At 37.3% G+C, this 22081-nt stretch overlaps 1 protein-coding gene across 7 annotated transcripts in view; it reads right to left on the reverse strand.

Annotated features, from left to right (window-relative positions):
* The window catches only part of TAFA5 (TAFA chemokine like family member 5), a 442754-nt gene that overhangs the window by 100066 nt on the left and 320607 nt on the right, over positions 1–22081 (reverse strand). For all 7 annotated transcript variants that reach the window (XR_008202823.1, XR_008202824.1, XR_008202825.1 and 4 more), the window contains exon 3: positions 661–788. Coding sequence is in view for 4 of the 7 variants with exons in the window: in XM_052668830.1 (XP_052524790.1) it covers positions 661–788 (128 nt within the window). In the remaining 3 variants the exon portion in view is untranslated. The remainder of the gene's footprint in view (positions 1–660; positions 789–22081) is intronic.

Consider the following 22081-nt stretch of genomic DNA (forward strand, 5'->3'; position numbering starts at 1 on the left):
CATTTTATTGAAATATTTGGTATATTACAGACTCTAGAAACTATCACTGTCATATACACTATCAGCTTCACTGCAAGAATAAGCCCCAAGACACCAAATGATAGATCTGAAGATTCTATCAACAAACTAGGATCAAAACGAAAGTAAAAGCCATTTTTTTTTTTTTTTTTTTAACTAGGTTTTCTATGGTGCTCAGTTACTGCCTCAATGAAAACTTAAGATCTGTCAGTGCAAAGATTTTTCCATTGCGGTGGGAGCAGCAAAAGTATTTCCTCCTCACCTCTGAAAGGAAAACTTTCTTTCTGCTCTGCTAGAACACGTGTTCAGTTTTATATCCTATACTTCCTCAGCATACAAAAATTTTCATAAAGTGAAGAAATAAGAAACCATTTTCAGCCTGAACACATGCATTAGTAAAACCACTGATCCCTTATAAGAAAACCTTGACATAATTTCCATTCTTAGGGGCATTTTACATTTTTCCCTGTCTTTGTGATAGCACTTCTATGCATTTCAGTAAGAACATTTGGACCCATAGCTTAACTATAAGGCAACAGACTTTACAAAACTGTGCTGAAAAGCAATTAGAAATCTCATTCTTTGTTTTCCAATAAAACACAGTGAAAAAGATATTGAATATAGAAAAGAGAAGTGATTTACCGTGGTTGTCTTTATCCGACCTCCTGGTTGTGTACAGGTCCAGCCTGATTTATTGATTAGCAAATCACAGCCTTCTCCTTCTAAACACGGCAGCATTTCACACCACTGTTTTGTTTTGATAATTCGTGCTGAATAGAAAAAAAAAAAAAAGTACAACAAAAACCAAATAAACAATAGAAAAGGTTGTCAGGAGAGTTCACATTTCACTTATTTCTAAGCATTTTCTCATTAGAGACATCTATTTTTATCATCTAATAATGCACCCATAGGTTATGATATAAACAGCCTTAGGCAATTTATAGAATTACTTACATCTCCTGTGCCAGCAAATTTCATAATAAAAGCAGAACTTAAACAACAACAATAAATAAAAAGGTAGCCCTGTCATACATAAAAAACATAAAAGTTAGCCAACTTCAAATTCCATGCTATTTACAGTCAATGAAATGCTGTGGATGCTAACAACCAGAGTCTTATTATTTTACTAAATCATCACAATAGCCTAAGCATGACCTATGACTGAGATGCATTGTGTTAGACTGTAAATAATCTTATCATGAATAGCTTACATAGTAAATAGACATGAGAAACAGTGGAGAGAGAAAAGCTGTAACAGATAAAGAGGTTAATGTAATGATAGTAATTGGGAAAGCCCTGTGATATTTACAATAGTAGGCAAGTCAAGGCAGGAACTAGAAACATAAGCAGGACATCATGAATAGCTGAGGTTGTTTTGCTTGCTCAGCCCAGAGAAGACGAGGCCAAGAGGAAATCTCATGGGGGCCTACAGCTCCTCACAGGGAGTGGAGGGGCAGCACTGAGCTCTGCTCTCTGGTGACAGCATCAGAACCCAAAGGAATGGCATGGAGTTGTGTCAGGAAAGGGAATTAGGAAAAAGTTCTTCACCAGAGGGTGGTGGGCATGGAACAGGCTCCCCAGGGAAGTAAGTGGTCATTGCACTAAGCCTGCTGGAGTTCAAGGAACATCTGGACAGCACTCTCAGATGTAGGGCTAGAATTCTGGGTGGTCCCGGGTAGAGTTAGGAGTTGGACTCAAAGATCCTTGTGGGTCTCTTTCAGTTTGAGATAACCTTTGATCCTATGACTAGCATAGAAGGAAGAACATGTTAGGAAGTTATGGGAAAGGAGACCGTAAGCCTGGAACAAAAACCCTATTGTCCTATTACTACAGGGGAAAGGAGATTTAGTCAGAAAGTTGAAGTCCCTAACTACCCAAAAAGTGTTGTGTTACACGTTTTGTGGCTTCTCTTAATGCTTAGTCCCCCTTGTAAACTCGTTCCTCATGACTTCCTCAAGGTTGTGTAGCAACAGAGCATTAAAGGAGATGCACACTAGTTAGTTATACTGATTTTTTTTTTTTCCTGCAAGCTAGGGAAAAAAAGGGGTTAATTCCTATAAAAGTATTTCTGGCTTATAATAAAACTTATTTTGAGTTCACCTATTTTGTAATTGGGTTCATTCTGGTGGAATACTAAGCAATATGACTAAGATCAGATATTTAATTATTCTTTCATTCTCCATGTAGGGAAAATTGTAGAGTGGAGAGTTAAAATTATAGAATGGCTTGAGTTGGAAAGGTCCTTAATGATCACCTAGTTCCAAACCTCCTACTGCGGGCAGGGTTGACAACCAGCTGAGATTGCCCAGGGCCTCATCCAACCTGGCCATGAACATCTCCAGGGATGGGGCACCGACAGCTTCTCCAGCAAAACTGTTCCAGCGCCTCACCATCCTCTGAGTAAAAATTTCCTCCTAATATAGAATCTAAATCACCTCTCTTTTAATTTAAAATAATTCCCCCTTGTCCTATCAGTATCTGACTGCATACAAAGTCAGTCTCCCTCCTGTTTATAAGCTCATGTTAAGTACCTGGAAAGCTGCAGTGGGGTGTCTCTTTACAAGAAGAATAAGCCTAGCTTCCTCAACCTTCCTTCATAAGAATGGTGTTCCAGTCCTTTGATCATCTTTGAGTACCTTCTTTGAATCCACAGCTCCATGTCTTACTTGTTTTGGAGTCCCAAGTTAGTTTGGGATGTTTTTTTTTTGTTTGTTTGTTTTTTTAAATAATAATACAGGCATAGATTTTCTTGCATGGTGTCACATGTTTATGCTAAATGATGAACAATACGTCTTACGCAGATGGTAAGGATTGCAGTCTACAGAAAACAGCCTTCGTTCGGTTCTCTCAGAGATCATCTTGACAATATTGGGCTAGGCTGTGAGAAAGCTTTGCCACCTCAACTTGTATATGTGTGCTTTAGGATTCAATGTGAAAACAAATTCCACAAAGACAGAGATCATGTCCTCCTCTATGTTCATGCGTAACACTATTATCTGAATCATACATATATCTCATCTCTCGTGAGATCAACAAAAAGAGTTACAGGGGAAATAAATGCACATGAAGCTTATGGTGCTTAAAATTAATTTGGGTTCAAGTAGATTAAAAGCAGGCATTTACACCCAGTGGCAGCTCTTTACACTCAGCTGAACAGTCTCCTCACACCCTTGATTTCCTGTCTGAAACTACTTAAGAACACAATTCCCAGTGCCACTAGAAAATGGCAAGAAATACAATTGTAATTTAAAGTATTTCAATAAAATCCTTTCCAATACTTTGACACGAAACATCTTGTGTCCTCAGTCCCAGTACAATTTTTGGTAAGCTCCAGCAATATAACAAACATTTCTTTCAGTGGGAGCTCAATCTGAAATTTATAACAAGGTTTTCATTGCTAAAAAAACACCATAGCTCTCTAACATCTACATAGGAACATTCTCTGTTCATGGGCTGAAATATTCACTAGAGGAACAATTCCCCCCAAAAATTCATAAATACAATTTTTTTTTTCGAAGCAAATCAACTAAGTTTTTATACTTATAAAATAATGAAATATAGATTGTACTTGAGGTGTATAGGTATTGCTCTATTGAGAACTGGACTGCATCAGTTTTCAAGGCTAACATCTCTTACGTAACTTGTATTAGCCTCATCCTTCCTGAATGAAGGCATGCATCCAATCACAGACTTCATAGAAAAACCTTTTTAAGATATTAACATCAACCTCACCATTTGCATTTATGTTTTGTAAATCACATATTGTAATGGCTATTTCTATCAATGTCTCAATAATATGAAGGCTCAGTGAAAGACTGAGCAGTCAGTTAAACTAAAAAAATATATATTAGATTTCCATTATTATCTCAGGTATGAGGTTTTCCTGGAAACATATATTTGAAGGTTATTTCAAATTATATTTATTTCCCCTATGGATTACTCTTAGTGTTTGCTTGGTTGCTATCTCAGAATGCAGCTATCTGTAATATCACAAATACCTGAGCTCTTGCACTGGGTATTGGCTATATCCACACAAATTTAGCACATACCAAGAGAATTTCACAGAATTTCTATCTTAAGTGCACTGGATTGCTCATGCATCTAAAAGCAAAAGCTTTTTTTTTTTTTTTTTTCCAGGAAATATTACTTAGCTCTTGTTAAAGTGCACCTTAGCTCTGCAAAGTTTGCTCCATAGGGTCTCTCCCTGCCTTGCAATTCTACCACTTTTGAAGCTGATACCATTTTTTTCCTCCCAAAATCTCTGTAGTTTCCCCCGTGCAGTTTAACTTGATTAATCAGTGCCCTCTTCCTTAACATAATCAATTTTAGACAGACGATTCTGCATAAAACACACACACTTATTCCAACCATAACATGCTTTGTTTTCTTGGCCACCTTCCAGTAGGCAGTTGGACACCCTCACGCTCATGTGTAAATTGAAGTTGATAGAGGCGTATTGTTCTCTTAAGCATGTGAAGCTACATCACAGGCCGTATCCATATCTGTGGGGTTATGTCTGTTTTTGCATTTTTCCTTTTCAGTTTGTCCATTACAGCAGAGTATCACAATGAAGCTAAATACATAAGTAGCAAAGCATGCAACCATTTTATCAGCACAATATCAAGAACTTCTATTGGTAATTTAAAGTGAGTTATACTCATCAAAGCAAAGAAATACATAGTATTTCCTCAGGCAGCATAGTTCCTATATAGTTACTTCCTATATTCACCAGGGGTGAAACTCAGATCTCTGTAGATAGACAGCAAAAAGCCTATCAGACTTCTCAAATCCTCTCTGAGTTCCATTATAGAGAATTATGTGGTACTTAAATGATACCTAAGCTTTGTGTAAATCTTCTGCAAATAACTGAATTTCATCTCAAGGATCTGATCTGATGCTTCTTTGCGTCCCCTAAGAAAGGCTGTGTCCCTTTACTTCAGCTGAAGTTAATGGGAACTGATGATGCTCCTGGTGGAACTGCTTTTCTGAGTAATCACATTTGAACAGGAGAACAAATAGGGACAAACCAACAGCTTCTCATACAGATAGGTCTGAAGTGTACCAGGCAGGCAGAGGTGATACTAACATGATGCCAATCTATCCACTGTAATGTTCTTAAGTATTCTGTTAAATAAAGCACTTCACAATAGATTTTTTTTTTTTTTTTTTAAGTTCACCCATAATCATATTCAAGAATATTTAACTGTAAAGTGATTCAGAACACCTTTTACTTTTGCTAAATATCACAATTAGGAATTTGTGTCTAATCCTTTCACCCAGTTTAAATTATACGTATACCTTTCTGTAGAGAAACAGCTTTATTTTCTGTACTTTCAAACATTAATTTTACATTCAGATAGTTATCAGTTGCTACATCACTAGTCAATCTCACAATTGAAAATCATGACATTTTGGGATAGCAAAAAATGAGATAAATCAGCAGCAGTAAGTGCAAAAAGTTACAGCCATGTAAAGTATGCCAGATTAAAACAGGCAGATTGTAATTATTTTTTTTTCCCCAAATACTGGAGAATGAACTTCGAAGTAGAATTTAAAAACAAAACAAAACAAAACAAACAGTTTTTTTATAGAATAAAGATTTTGGTTAAAACAGCACTTGGATACTGAGAATATTATTTTAGGATACATCAAGCTTCTAGGCATGAAAAGTGTGCACGCAATAAACATTTACAAATCGCAATAAAAATTTTAATCTAAAAGTTAGAAAAAAAACCTAAAAAAAGGTCAGTTCCAGGTGTCTGAAGTAACAAATGGAAAATTCTTTGTAGTGAGTGCAAGGAAGATTTCTCCTAAGCCCAGACAGAATACAGAGTTTTTGAACATACTTCTTAACTGAGGGTTTAGATCACCTATACTTGTTACAGAATGATGTCCTTCTCCACATTCTTTTTTTTCTTTTTCCATTGATAACTTGTATCAGTTAATGCAGGATGTAAAGTATGCATTAGAACAAAAAATATTTATTTTTTGATTTTCATAACTTACTTCACTGTTGTTATTCTGCAAATTTGAAGAGAGTTCATCAGCATAGCTGATTCCTAGAGTTCAAGAATATCTTCAGCTTCATCAGTTTAGATGCAGTTACATAAAGAAATTTATCCTAGTGAACCTTTTCCCCTTTTAACTGAACAAGATCTACATCTCCCTCGTTGATCACCTCCAGCTGATCCCAAATGGTATAATCATCCTACTCTTCTTCCTACCTTTCTATTCTCCTTAGCTCATGTTTTTCCTATTCCTACTTCTATTTTATTCAGCTGTAAACTCTTGCCTCAACTGTTTTAACATTTGCTCCAACCATATCTCTCATCTGCTTGATTTGGTACATATACCAAAAAAAAACTTTGCAGAGCCTCTTACATTTTGCTAGTTTTACCTAAAACTTGTAGCTAATTTTAATTGTCCCTAATTAGTACAGAGGTTAATTAACTTGCCCGGTAACACAAGAAATTTGTTGCAGAGTTGGAAGCAACGCTTCTGAATTCTTAAAGGTCACTTGTGCAGAGACCTTTATCCGTCCCATTTTCTTTCAGAAACAAAGAGCATGCTTTATTACATACAGATGAGAAATTAACAAAAATAATTTTATGCTTAGTAATAGGCTTTTAAAAACATATCAGTGAAACTGCAGCATCAGAAAAAAAAAAAGGCCAGTGGAAAGAAACTGAATCAGTCCTTTAACAAGAACTGCAATAACGTACTGTCTTTAGTGCAGCGATTTGACTGTAATAAGCCCCAAACATTAATCTATTTTACTACACAACAAGGAAACATCACAAACCTTAGATACCTTTTACAGCAGTCATTCTGCTCCACTTAAAACACTGGAAGCAGTGTTAATTCACAGAGTTAGCTCATCTCAATTATTTATAGGACATCTAGACCAAAGAGTACTTAGTTCTAAGAACAGCAATACTGCAATGTCTAGACACCCATTTTGTCATTTTGCTCTTGCTGTCAAGATTGGGAAGAAGGTTGAGAAATATATGGAAAAAAAGTGCTTTCCTGCAGGCTACTCTAAGGCTGCAAATTGATACCAGGTGAGTAGATGAAGAGTAAAAGACAGAATGACAAGGCAGAAAATTCCTTCATCTCACCCCAAATATAGCTTCAGTAAGGGTGAAGTTTTATTTTGTCCCCACTGCTGAGAAGAAGCCTTCACTACTGACCTATTTCATGCAAAGGGATGAAAATTTTGGTTCACCAGAAACAGCATAGATTATGCCATGTACTTTGGGGAGGAGCAGTATAATATACAGGAGATGATTTCTAAATTATGCAGTCATCATTCTGAATACAGCTGCCTAAGGGATATTCCTGCTATCTGTATTGATGGTCCCTGGGAATTCAGATGTGTTATTAGAGGTTGCTGGATGAAGTTGTGTAAACAGTTGGCTACCTCAGTACACCACAGCAGGACAGGTTTAGCTCCTAAACTACTGCATTTAGCAAGATATACAGGCATCCTATTAATTTTAAGAAGGTACCTGAATCTTCACATGAGTGTAAAATAAATGCCTACTGACAGGTGAAGAAGAATGTTCAAAGATATGGCACAAATCAGAAACAAGTATTTATACATAATAAATATCCAGAACACTTGACAAATAATAATAATAATAATAATAAAACATAAAAAGCCTCAACAACAACAAAACCCTACATGCCCATAATTTAAAAATAAAAATAAAAATCAAGGGAGAATGCAGATTCTGGGAACACTGTAATGAAATTCAACTGCTCTCATCTTCTTTCCTGTTTGTGGTTCACAATAGCAGGATTTCCTCATTATGCTACTACAAATAATACATAAATACATCAATTATGAAAATAAATATGAGAGTAAATGCAAGGGACCTTCAGTAGTGAATAACCAATCCCAGTCTTTTCAGTTATTTTTGGAAGCACTAATCTAGTGATCTAGTGATAGTTATCTTAGATTTGTCTACATCCAGTTGTTAAAGTCCTTGTGCGAATGAAGCACTATCCTAAAATGGAAAATACTCTACAAACCAGCTTCACAGTTAATTTATGTCTATTTCCATTTTAAGGTGCAAGGACTAAATTTCTTCTATTTATAATTTGCGCTCATTTGAGACTGCAGTGTATTTCTGCATTCATTCTCAACCTCCTGGCCTTTCTCTGGCAATTACTACAATTGCTCGCACAGAAAAGCAGTTCAGCAAATATAGCACACATATTTCAACAGTTTATAAAACAATCTAGCAGTTAGAAGAAAAAAAAACCCAGAACTGTAAAGTTTGCCAAGTCTCACAGAGTCACAGCAAGCATCATGAGAATCATTACAAATAATAAATGCAGATAAAATGTACATGTTAGAATTTTCTATAGACATATGACTTGTGTGAGTTGTCTCTTCTATGCTAGAGGATTCTATGCATCACAAGGCCAATACTTTCAATAGCCAAACGTGGTTCACAGCTTAGGCCAGGAATTCAGCACATGCCTGAATACCCAAAGAAGTACATATTCACTGCTTTTCAACCTGTGAATGATCTAGCACTTCACTGTCTGTGGGTAGTTAGCATTTGCCATCTAATAAGATATGCTAATTGAACAGCTACTCTTGGAGAAAGCCTTTGTCAGGGCTCTGTGTCTTCTGTTGCTACCCCCTACTGTTCTGCTCTGCTGTATTCAATTAGTGTGCTGGAAGCAAGTAAAAATCTGCTAGCAAAGAATACGCCAGAGATCAGGTTTTCACCACATTTCACTTTGCTGCCAGCACACCAAGAGCAGCAGATTTAACTGGAGAGGGACAACAGTTTCAAATCCAAAGAAAAGGATTTGAAGACAAAAGCAAAGGGCAGAGACAAGGGAGGGCTATAATGGAAAGCAACAAGAAAACAGATAATAGAAAATAAAGAATAAGACAGGAAAGGAAGGTAAAAGAGGACAGCACAGGACAAAGCCCCACTGCATGTAGCAGCTACTGAGGCAGCTGAACAAGGTCAAAAAGCTGTGCAACTTGTTCAGTGAAGTCAGCAGGATGACAAGGATAAGTGAAGGCTGAAGAATAGAATTGATTTTTTTTCAATCAACTAAACTAATTCCAATCGTTGTGATATGAGCAGAGTACTGCAGTGAAAGACAAGATTCACTGTGGTTAAAGGAAGAATGTGAAATAATATGGCAAATACCTGTGACCATCACTGCATTACACAGGTGTAACTGTGGAAGAGAAGAAATGGCCCCAGAACTCCTGGCTATTAAATATATGCACATATCAGTGTAATAACTGAAAAGAGGCTGTATAAAAAAAAATAATATATATATATATATATATGAAACTGATGAAGAAAGGAAGATGATAGGATTATAAACCAATCTTACAAGAAGTGTCTGAAAACAGGCTGAGCACTGGAGTGGATATAAGTGGCATCTGCAGTTTCACATATTACTGCAGAATATCTGATTCTGTGCTTTCAGGAAGGTGAAACATACTCAAATGATGGCAGCAGTCAGTATCTTTTTTGGGACTCGAACTGTGTAATGCTCATGTGCCCAGGCTGTTACTAATGCTCAATGAAGTCTGTGCATGATCAGAAAGAAAAGAAAAAAAAAATTACTTCTTAATTTGACACTTGATCTTTTATGAAACAATTCGAATGAGAATGTGAAATTATATGTGAGAACAGAAATGGCTTATTCTTTAATCTTTTAAAACTATTTCTAAGACTATTAGTGCTCTCCCTGTGCATTCAAAGGACAAACATTTAGCAGAGTTCTCCTCTGACCCTCATTGCCTTTGGTACTTTCCGAGTCCAGTGTCAGCATGTACACTGCTGCTGTGACATGGTTGTGACACTTTATTGTGCTCTGAAAGGGATAATAATGCAGCTGTTCTCAAGTACAATGGGCTTCCTTTGTCAACAACTACAGCAGTGGGAAACTCTGCCCTCCTTTTGTCACATATGTAAGAAGAGAACATGCAAGCAAATTGAGTTGAAATGAGATTAGTGACTAGCACAGAAGGACACTAACCACTGCCTCTATGTGAACAATTAAAAGTATTAGAAAAGGAAACTCAGGGAGGAGACTGCACTTATCGCATGCCCCCCATAATTTCCCTCTATTCCGTGCTCTGCGCGCTCTTTGCATTTTAATGATACTTACATGAAAATTAAGAAAACTTTTAATAAAAGTGGTGAAAAGGTTAAAATGAAGACAAGCATATGATATTATCTTTCACAATGAAAATACAAAGAATATAGCCAATTGTGACTCTTCTGAAACTTTTTTTCATAAATATTACTTTGTCAGTACCTGAAGAATCTTGCTGTAGTGAACTGCAATGTCAACCTTTAGATAACTTGGAACTGGCTTTTTTTCAAGGTTACTGCTTTCATCAGCCAGTGTTTGACCAATAGGAGGGCAAAAGTGTTTAAATGCTGCATAGAAGGTAATTGCTATAACCCGCACTGCACCTACATGTGTCCATGGGAAACAGTAGCACAGTCATGAATGTTTGTCACATGCTGACAGCAAGATCAATCACAAATCTTGTCAACTAACCACTTGACATCATGGATACACAGCATGATTCCTGACTGACAGAAGAGGCCACATGATTTTTTTTTTTTTAACGTAGCTTTTCACATACATAAAATGTTACCATTTCTTACCTGAGTTTTACATAATTTGAAATATAAGTATTTTCCTTCTCTTTTGTACTTTGGATAATCACCATTATTCAAACTTAGCAAAGTTTTCTACATATTAAGTAATTAAAAGCAAAAGCACAAATGTAAAATTTATCTTTACATAAGGTTTCTACTTTACTTTTGTAATAGAGTGCATAATATCAGGAGACATATTTTAAAAAGACAAATAATGTAATTCATTTCCAAAACTCAGCAGTGTGCAGGTATTATCACCCTGTATATGCAGTATAAACCACACAGGATCTAATTTTCAAAGACTCACCAGATTCTACATTAAAAAAAAAATGCTTTAAGTGTCTTATACAATAAATACTGTAGAGTTCTACAAGAGAAATCATCACTGATTAGAAGGAATAATATTTCCTTTTTTCGCTTTGCAGGTTCTATTTTATTTATTTGAGCATATCCAGCACATATATGAACATCCACAGAAGTTAAAGGCCATCAGAGTTAAAGTTAAAGTTAAAGTTAAAGTTAAAGGCCTTCACCATCAGAAAATTTCATGTGAAAATTCCAAAATTACTTCTGCAAAAGTAGACTAAAGGGCTTGGCTGTAAGGTAAATAGGAAATACTGTTCCTTTAGGTATTGCCCACCACCTAGGATTGTGGGTAATCCAAGGTATTGGTGCTTGCTTCGGAAGTCCTGGCCACTGTTAAAAGCAGTGCCCTGTAGGGACAATGGACAGGGTCCAAGCATAGGGGATATATGGTGAAGTACTTTTTCAAGCTTTATGAGATCTGAAAAAAAGGTGTTGTAAACACTCATGGTTCTCCAGCAACTGTTAAGAGTCAGACCAAGACCACTGAGAGTTAAAACTACTTTTTGAATTGCACTCTTTTACAGGAAATGAGATAAATTGTAAATTTTAGGAGTTGAAGCAAAAAATTACATTGATATAACCTGATCTCCATCTTTATGCAGGCCATAAAATTTAAGCCAGCAATTTTTTTTTTTTTTTTTTCTGTAATAATCTTGACATTTTCTGGTTGAGGTACTGTGTGTCTTTTAGGAAGACAACCAGTACTGATTTTCACACAATAATCACAGTTCTGCAAACCCTTAAGGCAGCTTATAAAATTCAATAGCAAAAGGAAATTCCTCAGATCTATTTAGTACTGTTTCTACAAGACTCCTTTTTAACTCTCATAGGAGTATACTGGCCTTTCCTTACTAAATGATTGAGTGGTCTGCTGTCAGTTGTAATAAGACCATGTGCCTAACAAAACACCAGGGGCTTCTAAAAATTAATCATTTAAAATTTAAATCTCTTGCTATTGCATTCTTTTACACTGAAAAGCATATCAAGTAAAATGAATCAAACAAGTTCAACACCTGATACAACCAAGAGTTTCAAAACCAACAAACATTGCTTGGTTCAGTGTCTGCAATCGTAGGTTTAAGAAATGCTGATGGAAGCAAGTTAGGCTATTCCACCTGCAGGAATTTCATTGTTTTCTTTCAGTAGTAACTGCCTGCAGAACAGCTTTCTCAACGAACTCTTATTTTACAGGAGCAATGGGGAATACTTATTGGAAATATTTATATGTCTAACAATACCAATGGCACTGAGTTTGCAGTACTGACTCAAGCAAAACTTGCAATGGGTTTCTTGGGGGTTCCTTTCAACAAAGTGCTGCTTGAGTGAGTCTGCAGTGTGGAAATAGCCCCTTGCAGATTAAGAAACCATAACTGCTACTTCTCTCTGACTCTCTTAAGTACCATACTAAACTACCTAAGTAGTTCATGTACTCTCAGCATTTAAAACATACCAAAATAAAATAATCTTCAAGAGCTCTTTTTCCACAAATAGCTTTACAAAATGGCCTTTTAAATAAGAATGTATGCATAATTATCTATGCATACATAATCCTGAATTATGTATGCATGCCTCTATGCATATACTGCATTAGTAATAAAAGTTGTTGTCGTCACTGCTTGTATGAAAATATTTTATATCCACTTAGCAGCATAGCTTGTATAACGTGTGAAGTTGTATGGGAAAAACATAAATCATTTTAGTTAAATTGCACAATATTGTGAATGCCTTGTACTGTTGGATTAAGAAAAAAGAAAACAAAACATACTTTAATCACTTCACCTGCATTCAGAAGTTTGGAGTCTATTTACATAGTCAAGTTGCTGGAAAGTTAAACAGTGAATTTATATCAAGCTAGGCACTTTTCATTAAATCCTCTTTTTTCAGCTGATGTACACCTTATTTCTCATCATCATATATTTGCTGCTTTTACTGACAGCTTTCCATGACTAAACCTTTGTTTGAAGGTAGATCATGCATCCCTGTGTGCAAAATTTGCATCACACAGTTTAAATCTAAGGGGGCTACTGCATTTATCTGCTTTGTGAGGAAAAATGGTCACAGAGGTTTTTAATTCCTTTACTCAAAAACAGTATATTAGTTTAGTAAACAGATGGTCATTTAGATCTCAACATTTAGGTCTCAAGCCATTATCAGTATATTCTACATCATCGAATAGTCTCCAAACTCCTAAATTTTGATTATTCCTATGAAACCATATCTTACAACGATTTCTAAGTTCACCAGCTGTGATATAATCAAAATAAGGGAGAATCATGACAGAAATAATAGACTAATATTATGGAGACTGAAACTTTGAATGAGATGGATGAGCGAAGACTTCTGCCTGCTGAAAATTTATACCTCACCCTCAGTTCACTTGCGATAGAGACATGCACAGCACACACGCACACACACACACAAACCAGTAGATCTTTCAGCAATTTTTCCATGATATGAATGTGCTACATTTTTCTCATTAGTAGTTGATGCTGCAGCACCAGTAGCATGCTTATTATATGTATGATCTGACTACTACTTGAATCATCTCAACCCATTCTAAACCACAGTGCCAAATACTAAAGACTTTCTTTCAGTTCTGGTCCTGCTTAAGTTTTCTTTGCCGGTCCCTTGCTTGCAAAACATTCATATTCAAAGCGTTATTAGCACAGTAGCAATTAACAAAGAGTCTCTTATGCCAGTGTGCTACAATTCATCTCACACACACTTTACAGGAAAAGGTCTTTTGCTTCCTGTATAAGTGAAGCACTCATGCTACATGAAAATAAAGCTCTCTCAGTGCAGGTGAGACATGACTGTGCCTTATGTGAATCTATTGTATGTACAATGGAGAGAAGGACTAGGTGACCTAAGAGATCTCTCTCATCTCTAACCTCCAACAGGAGTTCACAGCATCGGGAAGTGCACATAAACACCAGATGTAGGATTTTATGTGGAAACTGAAAGTTTTTCCACTGAAAGTTTTTCTCAATTTCTTCCCTGCTGTAAAGGACAGGGGAACACACTTCCAGCTTTGTCAAAACTGACAAAACACAAAAAGGACCAATTGTTATTGAAATTCCTAAAAATATTTCTAATATAAAACAGTAATTGAGAAGGAGAGAGAGCCTGCAACTCCATCACACTGTGAGCTGGTGGACTTTGTCACCAGAACTGCATCAAGTTGCTGTACTGGCACTAACGGCAACACTAAGGTACCCCTTGAGGTAAGCTTGTTACTTTACAGATGCTGTGCTGTACGATTAATTAGTGAACAAGAAAAAATGGAAATGCTTTATACTTTCTCCAAAGAATAACTCAAAGGCAATTCCGCAAGGCAGAAATCTGACTAGCAGACGGTTGGTTAAAACAAACACAGAACACAAAACCGTTTGGAATAGTGGCACACAAGCAACACTGAGACGTTCCAAAGTAATAAAAGATGGAGGATAGATAAGAAAGTCTAACTGGCCAAAAGACATATTCCATATCAGATAGTCACAATATTTCCACATTCCTGAATGTCACAGGCATGTGGCATTTTAATAAACTCGATCATGCGTTGATAGTGTTAACATTATCTAGAAGGTTTTACCCCCAGTTCCCACCAGCGCAACATACACTGTTAAAACAAGTCACAAAAAAGAAATGACCCCCTCAAAAGCTCCTGTGTGCCTTTATTTCACGCTGAATAAGCAAGCACAGTAGAGCCTGCTGCTAAGCTTTTTCTTACCAGTTGGTCAAAACATGGATAGACTCTTGGATACTGCACATAATGTATTCATCAGCTGACCCAGAATAACAGTCCAAGGCTAAGAAACACAGAAATTACTGTACTGGATTAGACCTGAATCAGTCTAGTCTAAAATCCTGTTTCTGTTAGCAGACAGAGTGGTGTGTAAGTACCATGTACCAGCCAGCAGGTTCTGCTTTTGTATGTGCTAGCATAGCTGTTTCAAGAAGAAATCATTTTAAATGCTAAGATTTGTTTCTCCACATTTTCTCAGTTACTGCTTTGCAAACTATTGACTGAGGGGCAAAGGGTAAAAATTGTACATCTCTGAGGAACAATTAACTTCTTTGCTGATCCTTGGAGGTCTGCCATAACTCGTAAAACCATAAATTATCCCAAGGAGAATTTATCATAATAGATCTAAACTGATAGCATTAAACATGTTCATGCATTTATTTTTAAAAGCGCCTTTTTTCTTAAGGATTTTATATTGCCAATTTGAGGAAAAAAAAGGTATAAATTATTCCACTGTAATACAGAAAGTATTGCATCACACATTAATCATGACAAAATTAAGGACATGCAAAAAAACTCCAATCAGATAAATCACATAGGCTTACGTCTAATCCAGGATCAGGCCTGCACACACCATTAATACCTTTGTTTGCCATTAATACTTCACAAAAATGTACAAACATAGAGCTGCTTCAGGAATATGATAAAATAGAGAGTTATCTTTAATTTCTTGTTCTTCCTATGTATTATGAAAATCATCCATACAGTCTACCTTTCCCTGCCCTCAAATACATTCAAAAATTTGTTGTATGATAGTGTCTGCAAGGATTTTGATTCAAGGGCAGTACTGCTTGCTTGAGAAGAGGTATGACATACCTGCATCACATTATTCTCCACCTCAGATATGAAACTGTTCACAAATAAAATCCTGATTTCCTCATACAGTATTCTGCTCCATTCAGCTTGTAACACAGCACTCAGCACTTGAATGCCTCTTGTCATGGCTTGAGCACTATGGCTTATATCTGTCACAAGACTGTTCATTCATTCCTCATGGCAAAAAATATATGCAGTTAATGCTTTAGTTAGGATTTTATTTTTTAATCTTGTTTTGTTTAATTTCCGAATGCACATGTTTATGTTAGAGAAAGCATATCAATGATATAAATCGTGTACTTCTACTTGAGTAGAAAATCCTGTGTCTTGTCTTGTCCTCAGTTCTTTAAAATTTATTTCAGTTTAAGTCCATTGACTACTTTACTTAGCAGAGCAACATACCAAATGAGGCTGCTTGATGCACTCTCATTCCTGCCCACTCTTGTAAATAATTACACTTAATTATATTAACTTCAAGACACTTCTCCAAACATCTATCCTCTCAACTATGGCAGTTCTCAAAATAACTCTTCAATTGTGAAAGAAATCACATTGGTCTCATGAAATTCCTATACAAACCCTCAGTTTCAGGCACTTAAATCTCTTGTCTGTACAGACTATTCCATTTGGATTCATTGCTTCAGGAAAAAAGAATGTTATTACTTTTATCACATTCATTGGCGGTGTCCATTCTTATTTTTGGTTACTTTTAAAGACTAAAGCACATGTATTCTACTGTTCCAGTGTTAATACACTAGAATATAAATAAAATACTAACAAGGCTAGATCATAACAACCAGTGCATTTTGCAGTGTATTAGTCCAGTATATTAACACACTTGGGGTAGTGGTAGTGGTCTACCTCTTTATTTAACAGAGAGAAACTGCTTTAAGGAACTTTTTTTTTTCCTGATTACCTTCAGCAAAAAGAGAACAAGGACTAAATAGAGAATTCTATCTCCTTGGAAGATTCTCTGGGACAAGAGTCATATTCTTTAGTATGCTCTTTTACTTGTAATCCTACATTTTTCATATATTTTTGAGACAGCTTATACATAGATCAGTAAAAATATTAATGTATGTGTAATACATTTATCCTAGAACATGGAGCCTCTACATTCTCTCAACAGCTTCTTATTGATGATACATGCCAGAAGAGTGACAAGATAACAATTTTGACATTTAGAATATCTCTGAAGCCTGCACCCCTTCCTGGCTCATTTTTGCAGATGAGGAGCTCATACTGGGGCCTGAAACAAAGCACATCCTCCAGATACTCTGACTGTAATATCGGCTACATCACTGTGTTTCTTTAAGTTAAATTTAAACATGACTTAACATTTCCTGCCAAGGTTATGTAGGCACTGGAAGACAAGTCTGTCTGCTTGTCTTGCGGCAAAGCATATTGCCAAAGATACATATCACTTGAAGCCTTTTTCAAACACTCCAAGCTTCATGGTTCAGTCAAAGATAGTAAAAGTTAGCTGTGATCTTAAATCAGCTAACTAAATAAGGAAGCTCTCATTATAAAATTAAATTAAAACAGTGGGGGCAAGACAAACATGGAAGAAGGAATTTGAAAGACGAATTTTAAGGTGAAGAGAAGCATCTGAATATTACACTAGATAAAAATATGCCATGGTTAGAAAAAATATGTTGATGCTTTTACTGAGTCAGATTCAACACAAAAAGTTGGGCAGAAATGACATTCTTCATGACTGTCCCACAGTGAGAATCACTGAAGTAAAATTGCAATATATCTCCCATGATTTCTTTGAGCAAGCTAGTAGAATAAGATGTGACTTTAATGGCTCTCATTATGAATACAAAGAGTATTTTTGCCTTTTTTTCATCTGGTGTAAACCAGATAATCCCATAAAACAAATGAAATTCAATTACATAAATCAAGAATTGTTTGGATTCATTAAGTGTTGAGAATTTCCATTCACTACAATTTTACGTTTATGCTCACACGTGAACACATCTTCCAAATTACCAAAATTATAGTTTATTTCAAAAAGTACAAAAATTTAAATTCTAGGTTTCCTGAGAGAAAATGCAGAGAAGTGTGATCAAGAACAGTTATTAAAATATCCTTTGTGGGCCGTACTCGGTGTGGGTGGTAGTCGGGCTACGATGGGTGGTAGTTACAGGGGGTGGTTCTGGGTGGTGCTTAACGGGTCACGGGCTCACGGGGTGGCTGCATGTCATGGTATATAGGCAGTTGTTGCGCAGCAATAAATCAGCACTTGAGCTACACTCTATGTGTGATTCTCTTGTGTCCCTGTGCTGGGTAGGGTGCAGATGGTAGGGGCGCTGATGCAGTGTTGCTGACCAGGCAGGGTTGCGAGGAGGTTGGCAACATCCTTAACCAGATTAAGAAAGAAAAAAGAACTGCAGTAAAGGAAACCTAAAAATGTTATGTGTTGAGTCAAAAATACAAAACTGGAGAACAAAGGAGCTGCTAATTTATTTTATGGATGACAGACTGTAAAACCAGCAAGATTGGTTGTTAATCAATATTCTGACCTCCTGTACTATGTAACCCAGAGGAATTTTCTGAATTCATTACTCCCCCATCACAGCAATCAGTAGGTGTAGCTGAACTACAGGATTGTTTTGGAAACGCAAATAGAAAATCCAGAGTTTAACATTTTCAAACCACATCTTTGGTGATTTGTCCCAGAGGATAACACTTGTCACTTTCCGAAAAATTTTTGTTTGTTCTGTATTTTTTTTCAAGTTAAAGTCACAGCGTTAGTTCCTTTAACTCTGTATTGCAGAGATAGGTTTGAAAGAGATCTCAGGAGATTTCTGGTTCTCTTAACTGTTTATCAACATCTTGATTATTACAAAGTGAGCTTTTGGAGTCTCATCCTGCAAGGTATGTTTCTTTCATCATTACCAAGGCTGCTCTCTAAACTTTATCTATTTTTTTCCATAACTTCCTTGAACTTGAACATGATATTAGGACATACTACTCTAATAACATCTGCCCCTGTCTCAGATATGTAGCAATATATTTTTCCAGTATTCACTCAATGGCAGCATTAGGTTTTGTAGGCCACTGTCTGTAAGATGTCCATTTTTCTGAGTATTGTCCATCCCCCCGATCTTTCATTTCAGCATATGTGCTATATCTGGCTGGATTGAAGCTAATTTTCTTCATAGCAGCCTCTTATGATGCTGCACTTGAGATTTCTTGATAAAACAGTGCTAATAACACACCAATGTTTCACTGTTGAACACTGCTTGCTTGCACAGCATCAAGGCTTTCTCAGTTTCTCACTCTGCCCCCACAGTGAGGAGGCTGGAGTTGGGCAAGAGGCTAGGAGGGGAAACAGACAGAACTGCTGATCCACGCTGACGAAAGGGATATTCCATACAGATAACATCATGCTCAGAAGCAAAACCTGTGGGAGAGTTTTTCCAAGGCAGCCATGCTGACAGGGCATCAGTCCGTTTGTGGGAAGTGATGATTGATGGCCTTTGCATTGTTTGCTTTATTATTTTTTTTTTTCTCTCTCTCTTTTTTCTTTTTTTCCTCTTCTCTCACTTTTCCTTTTTTGGTCTCTCCCATTTTGCTGTGGGGGTGTAGGGAGCAGTGAAAAAGCAGCTAGTGGGTGCCTAGTTACCAGCCTGGTTCAACCTACTACAATTTATTAAAAGACACAGTTTGTGGAGGAAATTGATGTGGGCCCTGATGACTTCACTTGCAGTTTATCTTTTCACAGTTAGGATGTAGTAAAAATCTTACTTGTAGGAGCCGATAATCTAGGAGCACACACTTGAGACTTCTAAGGAAAAGCACTGCATTTGTGGCCATACTTAAGGCAACAGCTATAAGAAGTGACCATAACAAACACTAAGAATAGAGCAACCTCACACCTTCCAGAGCTTAGCTTCTACAAATTCCTAGCTTAGCTTCTATAAATGCCAGTCTTTACTTGGGATCTTGCACTAACATTGTAGGTTGAGAGCTGAAATGGGGGTTTCCCAGGCAACTCAAATCTGTCTAGCAACCACCAAGTCAGCGTGCATAACAAGGTCATCACAGTATGTTTGCTATTTCCCATGGCATCATCTTGTTCCTTGGCAGCCACAGAAAACAGATGCACATGATGCCTGCTCAACCTTGGCTCCTGGTCCCAGTTAAGTAGAAGCCAGCTGGGCCTGCTGTCCAACTTTTGGATAGCAAGCAGCACTGATCAACGATGCTATGAGACACAGTGGAGAAAAGCTAACAGAAATGATAATTCTTTGATTCATATGTTAGACACCCTGTCAATCCACTGCCTGGTGCTGCTCGTCCTTCTTTGCCAACAGGGACTGGCAAAGCAGGTATTCACTGAGATGGGACAGGCAGAACTCAAAGTGTGCAGGGAGCCAGCAGGGGGAAAATTCTGGAAAGGCCATGCTGAAATCATGGGGATGACATCATGGAGTGTCTGAGACAACTGTAAGTCCTCCTTTGCAGTATGCAGTGACTGGGGGTCATCTTAAGGGCTTGCAGCAGCAATGCAAATATATACTTCAGCAAGTATCATCAGAGGGGCTTCATGAAGAAGAGATCTAGCACAACAAGACACCTGAAGCCACAAAAACTACGGTGGTCACTAGTATGTTTTTTACCTCCCTTTAGTTTGTGAATCATCCACCAACACCATGATAAGACACTTTCTTCTGAAAACAAATGGTATCAGGCACTTCAGCTTAAAGGATAGTTTTCTGTCAGAAATACAGCTATCCAATGGGATCCTCCATTTACAGTTATTTAAGACCTACTGAATAATAACATCTTTTTTCCACTTAAGATGTACCAGAGTAACTTTAAATTTTACATTATTCTAGTTTGTCTCCAATGTTAGCATCTACAGATTAGCTACATAATGTCACTACTGATGCCTATGTACAAAAAAATGTAACTGTTTTTTGAAAAAATTAGATTGCTTAAATTGCTGAAAAACAGCAATTTAAACCAGCCCCAAAGATCTTGCAATTGAATAAAACTTATTATTTTAACTTATTTTTATGTATAGATGGAAGCACATATGCTACCCCGTGCCTTTTCAGAATCATCTTCACATATTCCTTTAAAGTTCAATGACAATTTAATAATTTAAAGAAGATGGAGGAATTTCAGCTGAAGTGATTAAGAGAGTGTCCCTCAGAATAACCACTGACTCGAGTGATCTTTTGACATATTAAAGATATAGTCATTGATTCACTTGCAATCACATTGAAATGGAATTTGAACCAAGTTTTCACACACTTCCAAGAGTGTGTCCACAGTCCCAGAGTTATAGGGGAAATGCAATACAGATGTGTATTCCTTCCTGCTTTTTTAGATACATGCCTTTAGCTTCAGATATCTGAAAAAAATTAATTAAAAAGAATTCATATTTTGTTTAACTTATAACAGGTAAAAAAGATCTAAGATTACCAGTCTTGCCTGGCTTTGAGTTTTAATTCGGTCATTAAATGTGGAAAAAAAACCCCACATTTCTCTACATAGTTGTAATAACACTGCTCACAACTACAAAAGCATGACTATTTGAATAATTGCATATTTTAAAAATACACACCTTTTCATCTCTTGGAATTAATTATCTAAACAAGTACTGGACATTCCATTATTTGCCACGGATGCTATCAGATTATCAGGCAAAAATGATCAAACACAACCCCTACTTCCTTGAAGTCACAGAATCACAGAATCACAGAATCGTAGGGGTTGGAAGGGACCTCCAGAGATCATCGAGTCCAACCCCCCTGCCAAAGCAGGTTCCCTACACCAGGTCGCACAGGTAGGCATCCAGGCAGGTCTTGAACATCTCCAGAGAAGGAGACTCCACCACCTCCCTGGGCAGCCTGTTCCAGTGCTCCGTCACCTCACTGTAAAGAAGTTCTTGCGCACATTTGTGCGGAACTTCCTATGCTGCAGTTTCCGGCCGTTTCCCCTTGTCCTGTCTCCACTCACCACTGAAAACAGTCTGTCCTCGCCATTCTGCCCCCCACACCTCAGATATTTATAGACCTGGATCAGGTCCCCTCTCAGTCTCCTTTTCTCAAGGCTAAACAGACCCAGATCACTCAGCCTTTCCTCATAGGAGAGATGCTCCAGGCCCTTCACCATCTTCGTGGCCCTCTGCTGGACTCTTTCCAAGAAATCCTTGTCTTTTTTGTACTGGGGAGCCCAGAACTGGACACAGTACTCCAGATGAGGTCTTACCAGGGCAGAGTAGAGGGGGAGGATCACCTCCTTCGACCTGCTGGACACGCTCTTTTTAATGCACCCCAGGATGCCATTGGCCTTTTTGGCCACAAGGGCACACTGCTGGCTCATGGCCAACCTGTCATCCACCAGGACACCCAGGTCCCTTTCCGCAGGGCTCCCCTCCAGCAGGTCATCCCCCAAC

The sequence above is a fragment of the Tympanuchus pallidicinctus genome, unplaced genomic scaffold (assembly GCF_026119805.1).
Source record: "Tympanuchus pallidicinctus isolate F22 unplaced genomic scaffold, pur_lepc_1.0 scaffold8, whole genome shotgun sequence".
NCBI lineage: Eukaryota > Metazoa > Chordata > Aves > Galliformes > Phasianidae > Tympanuchus > Tympanuchus pallidicinctus.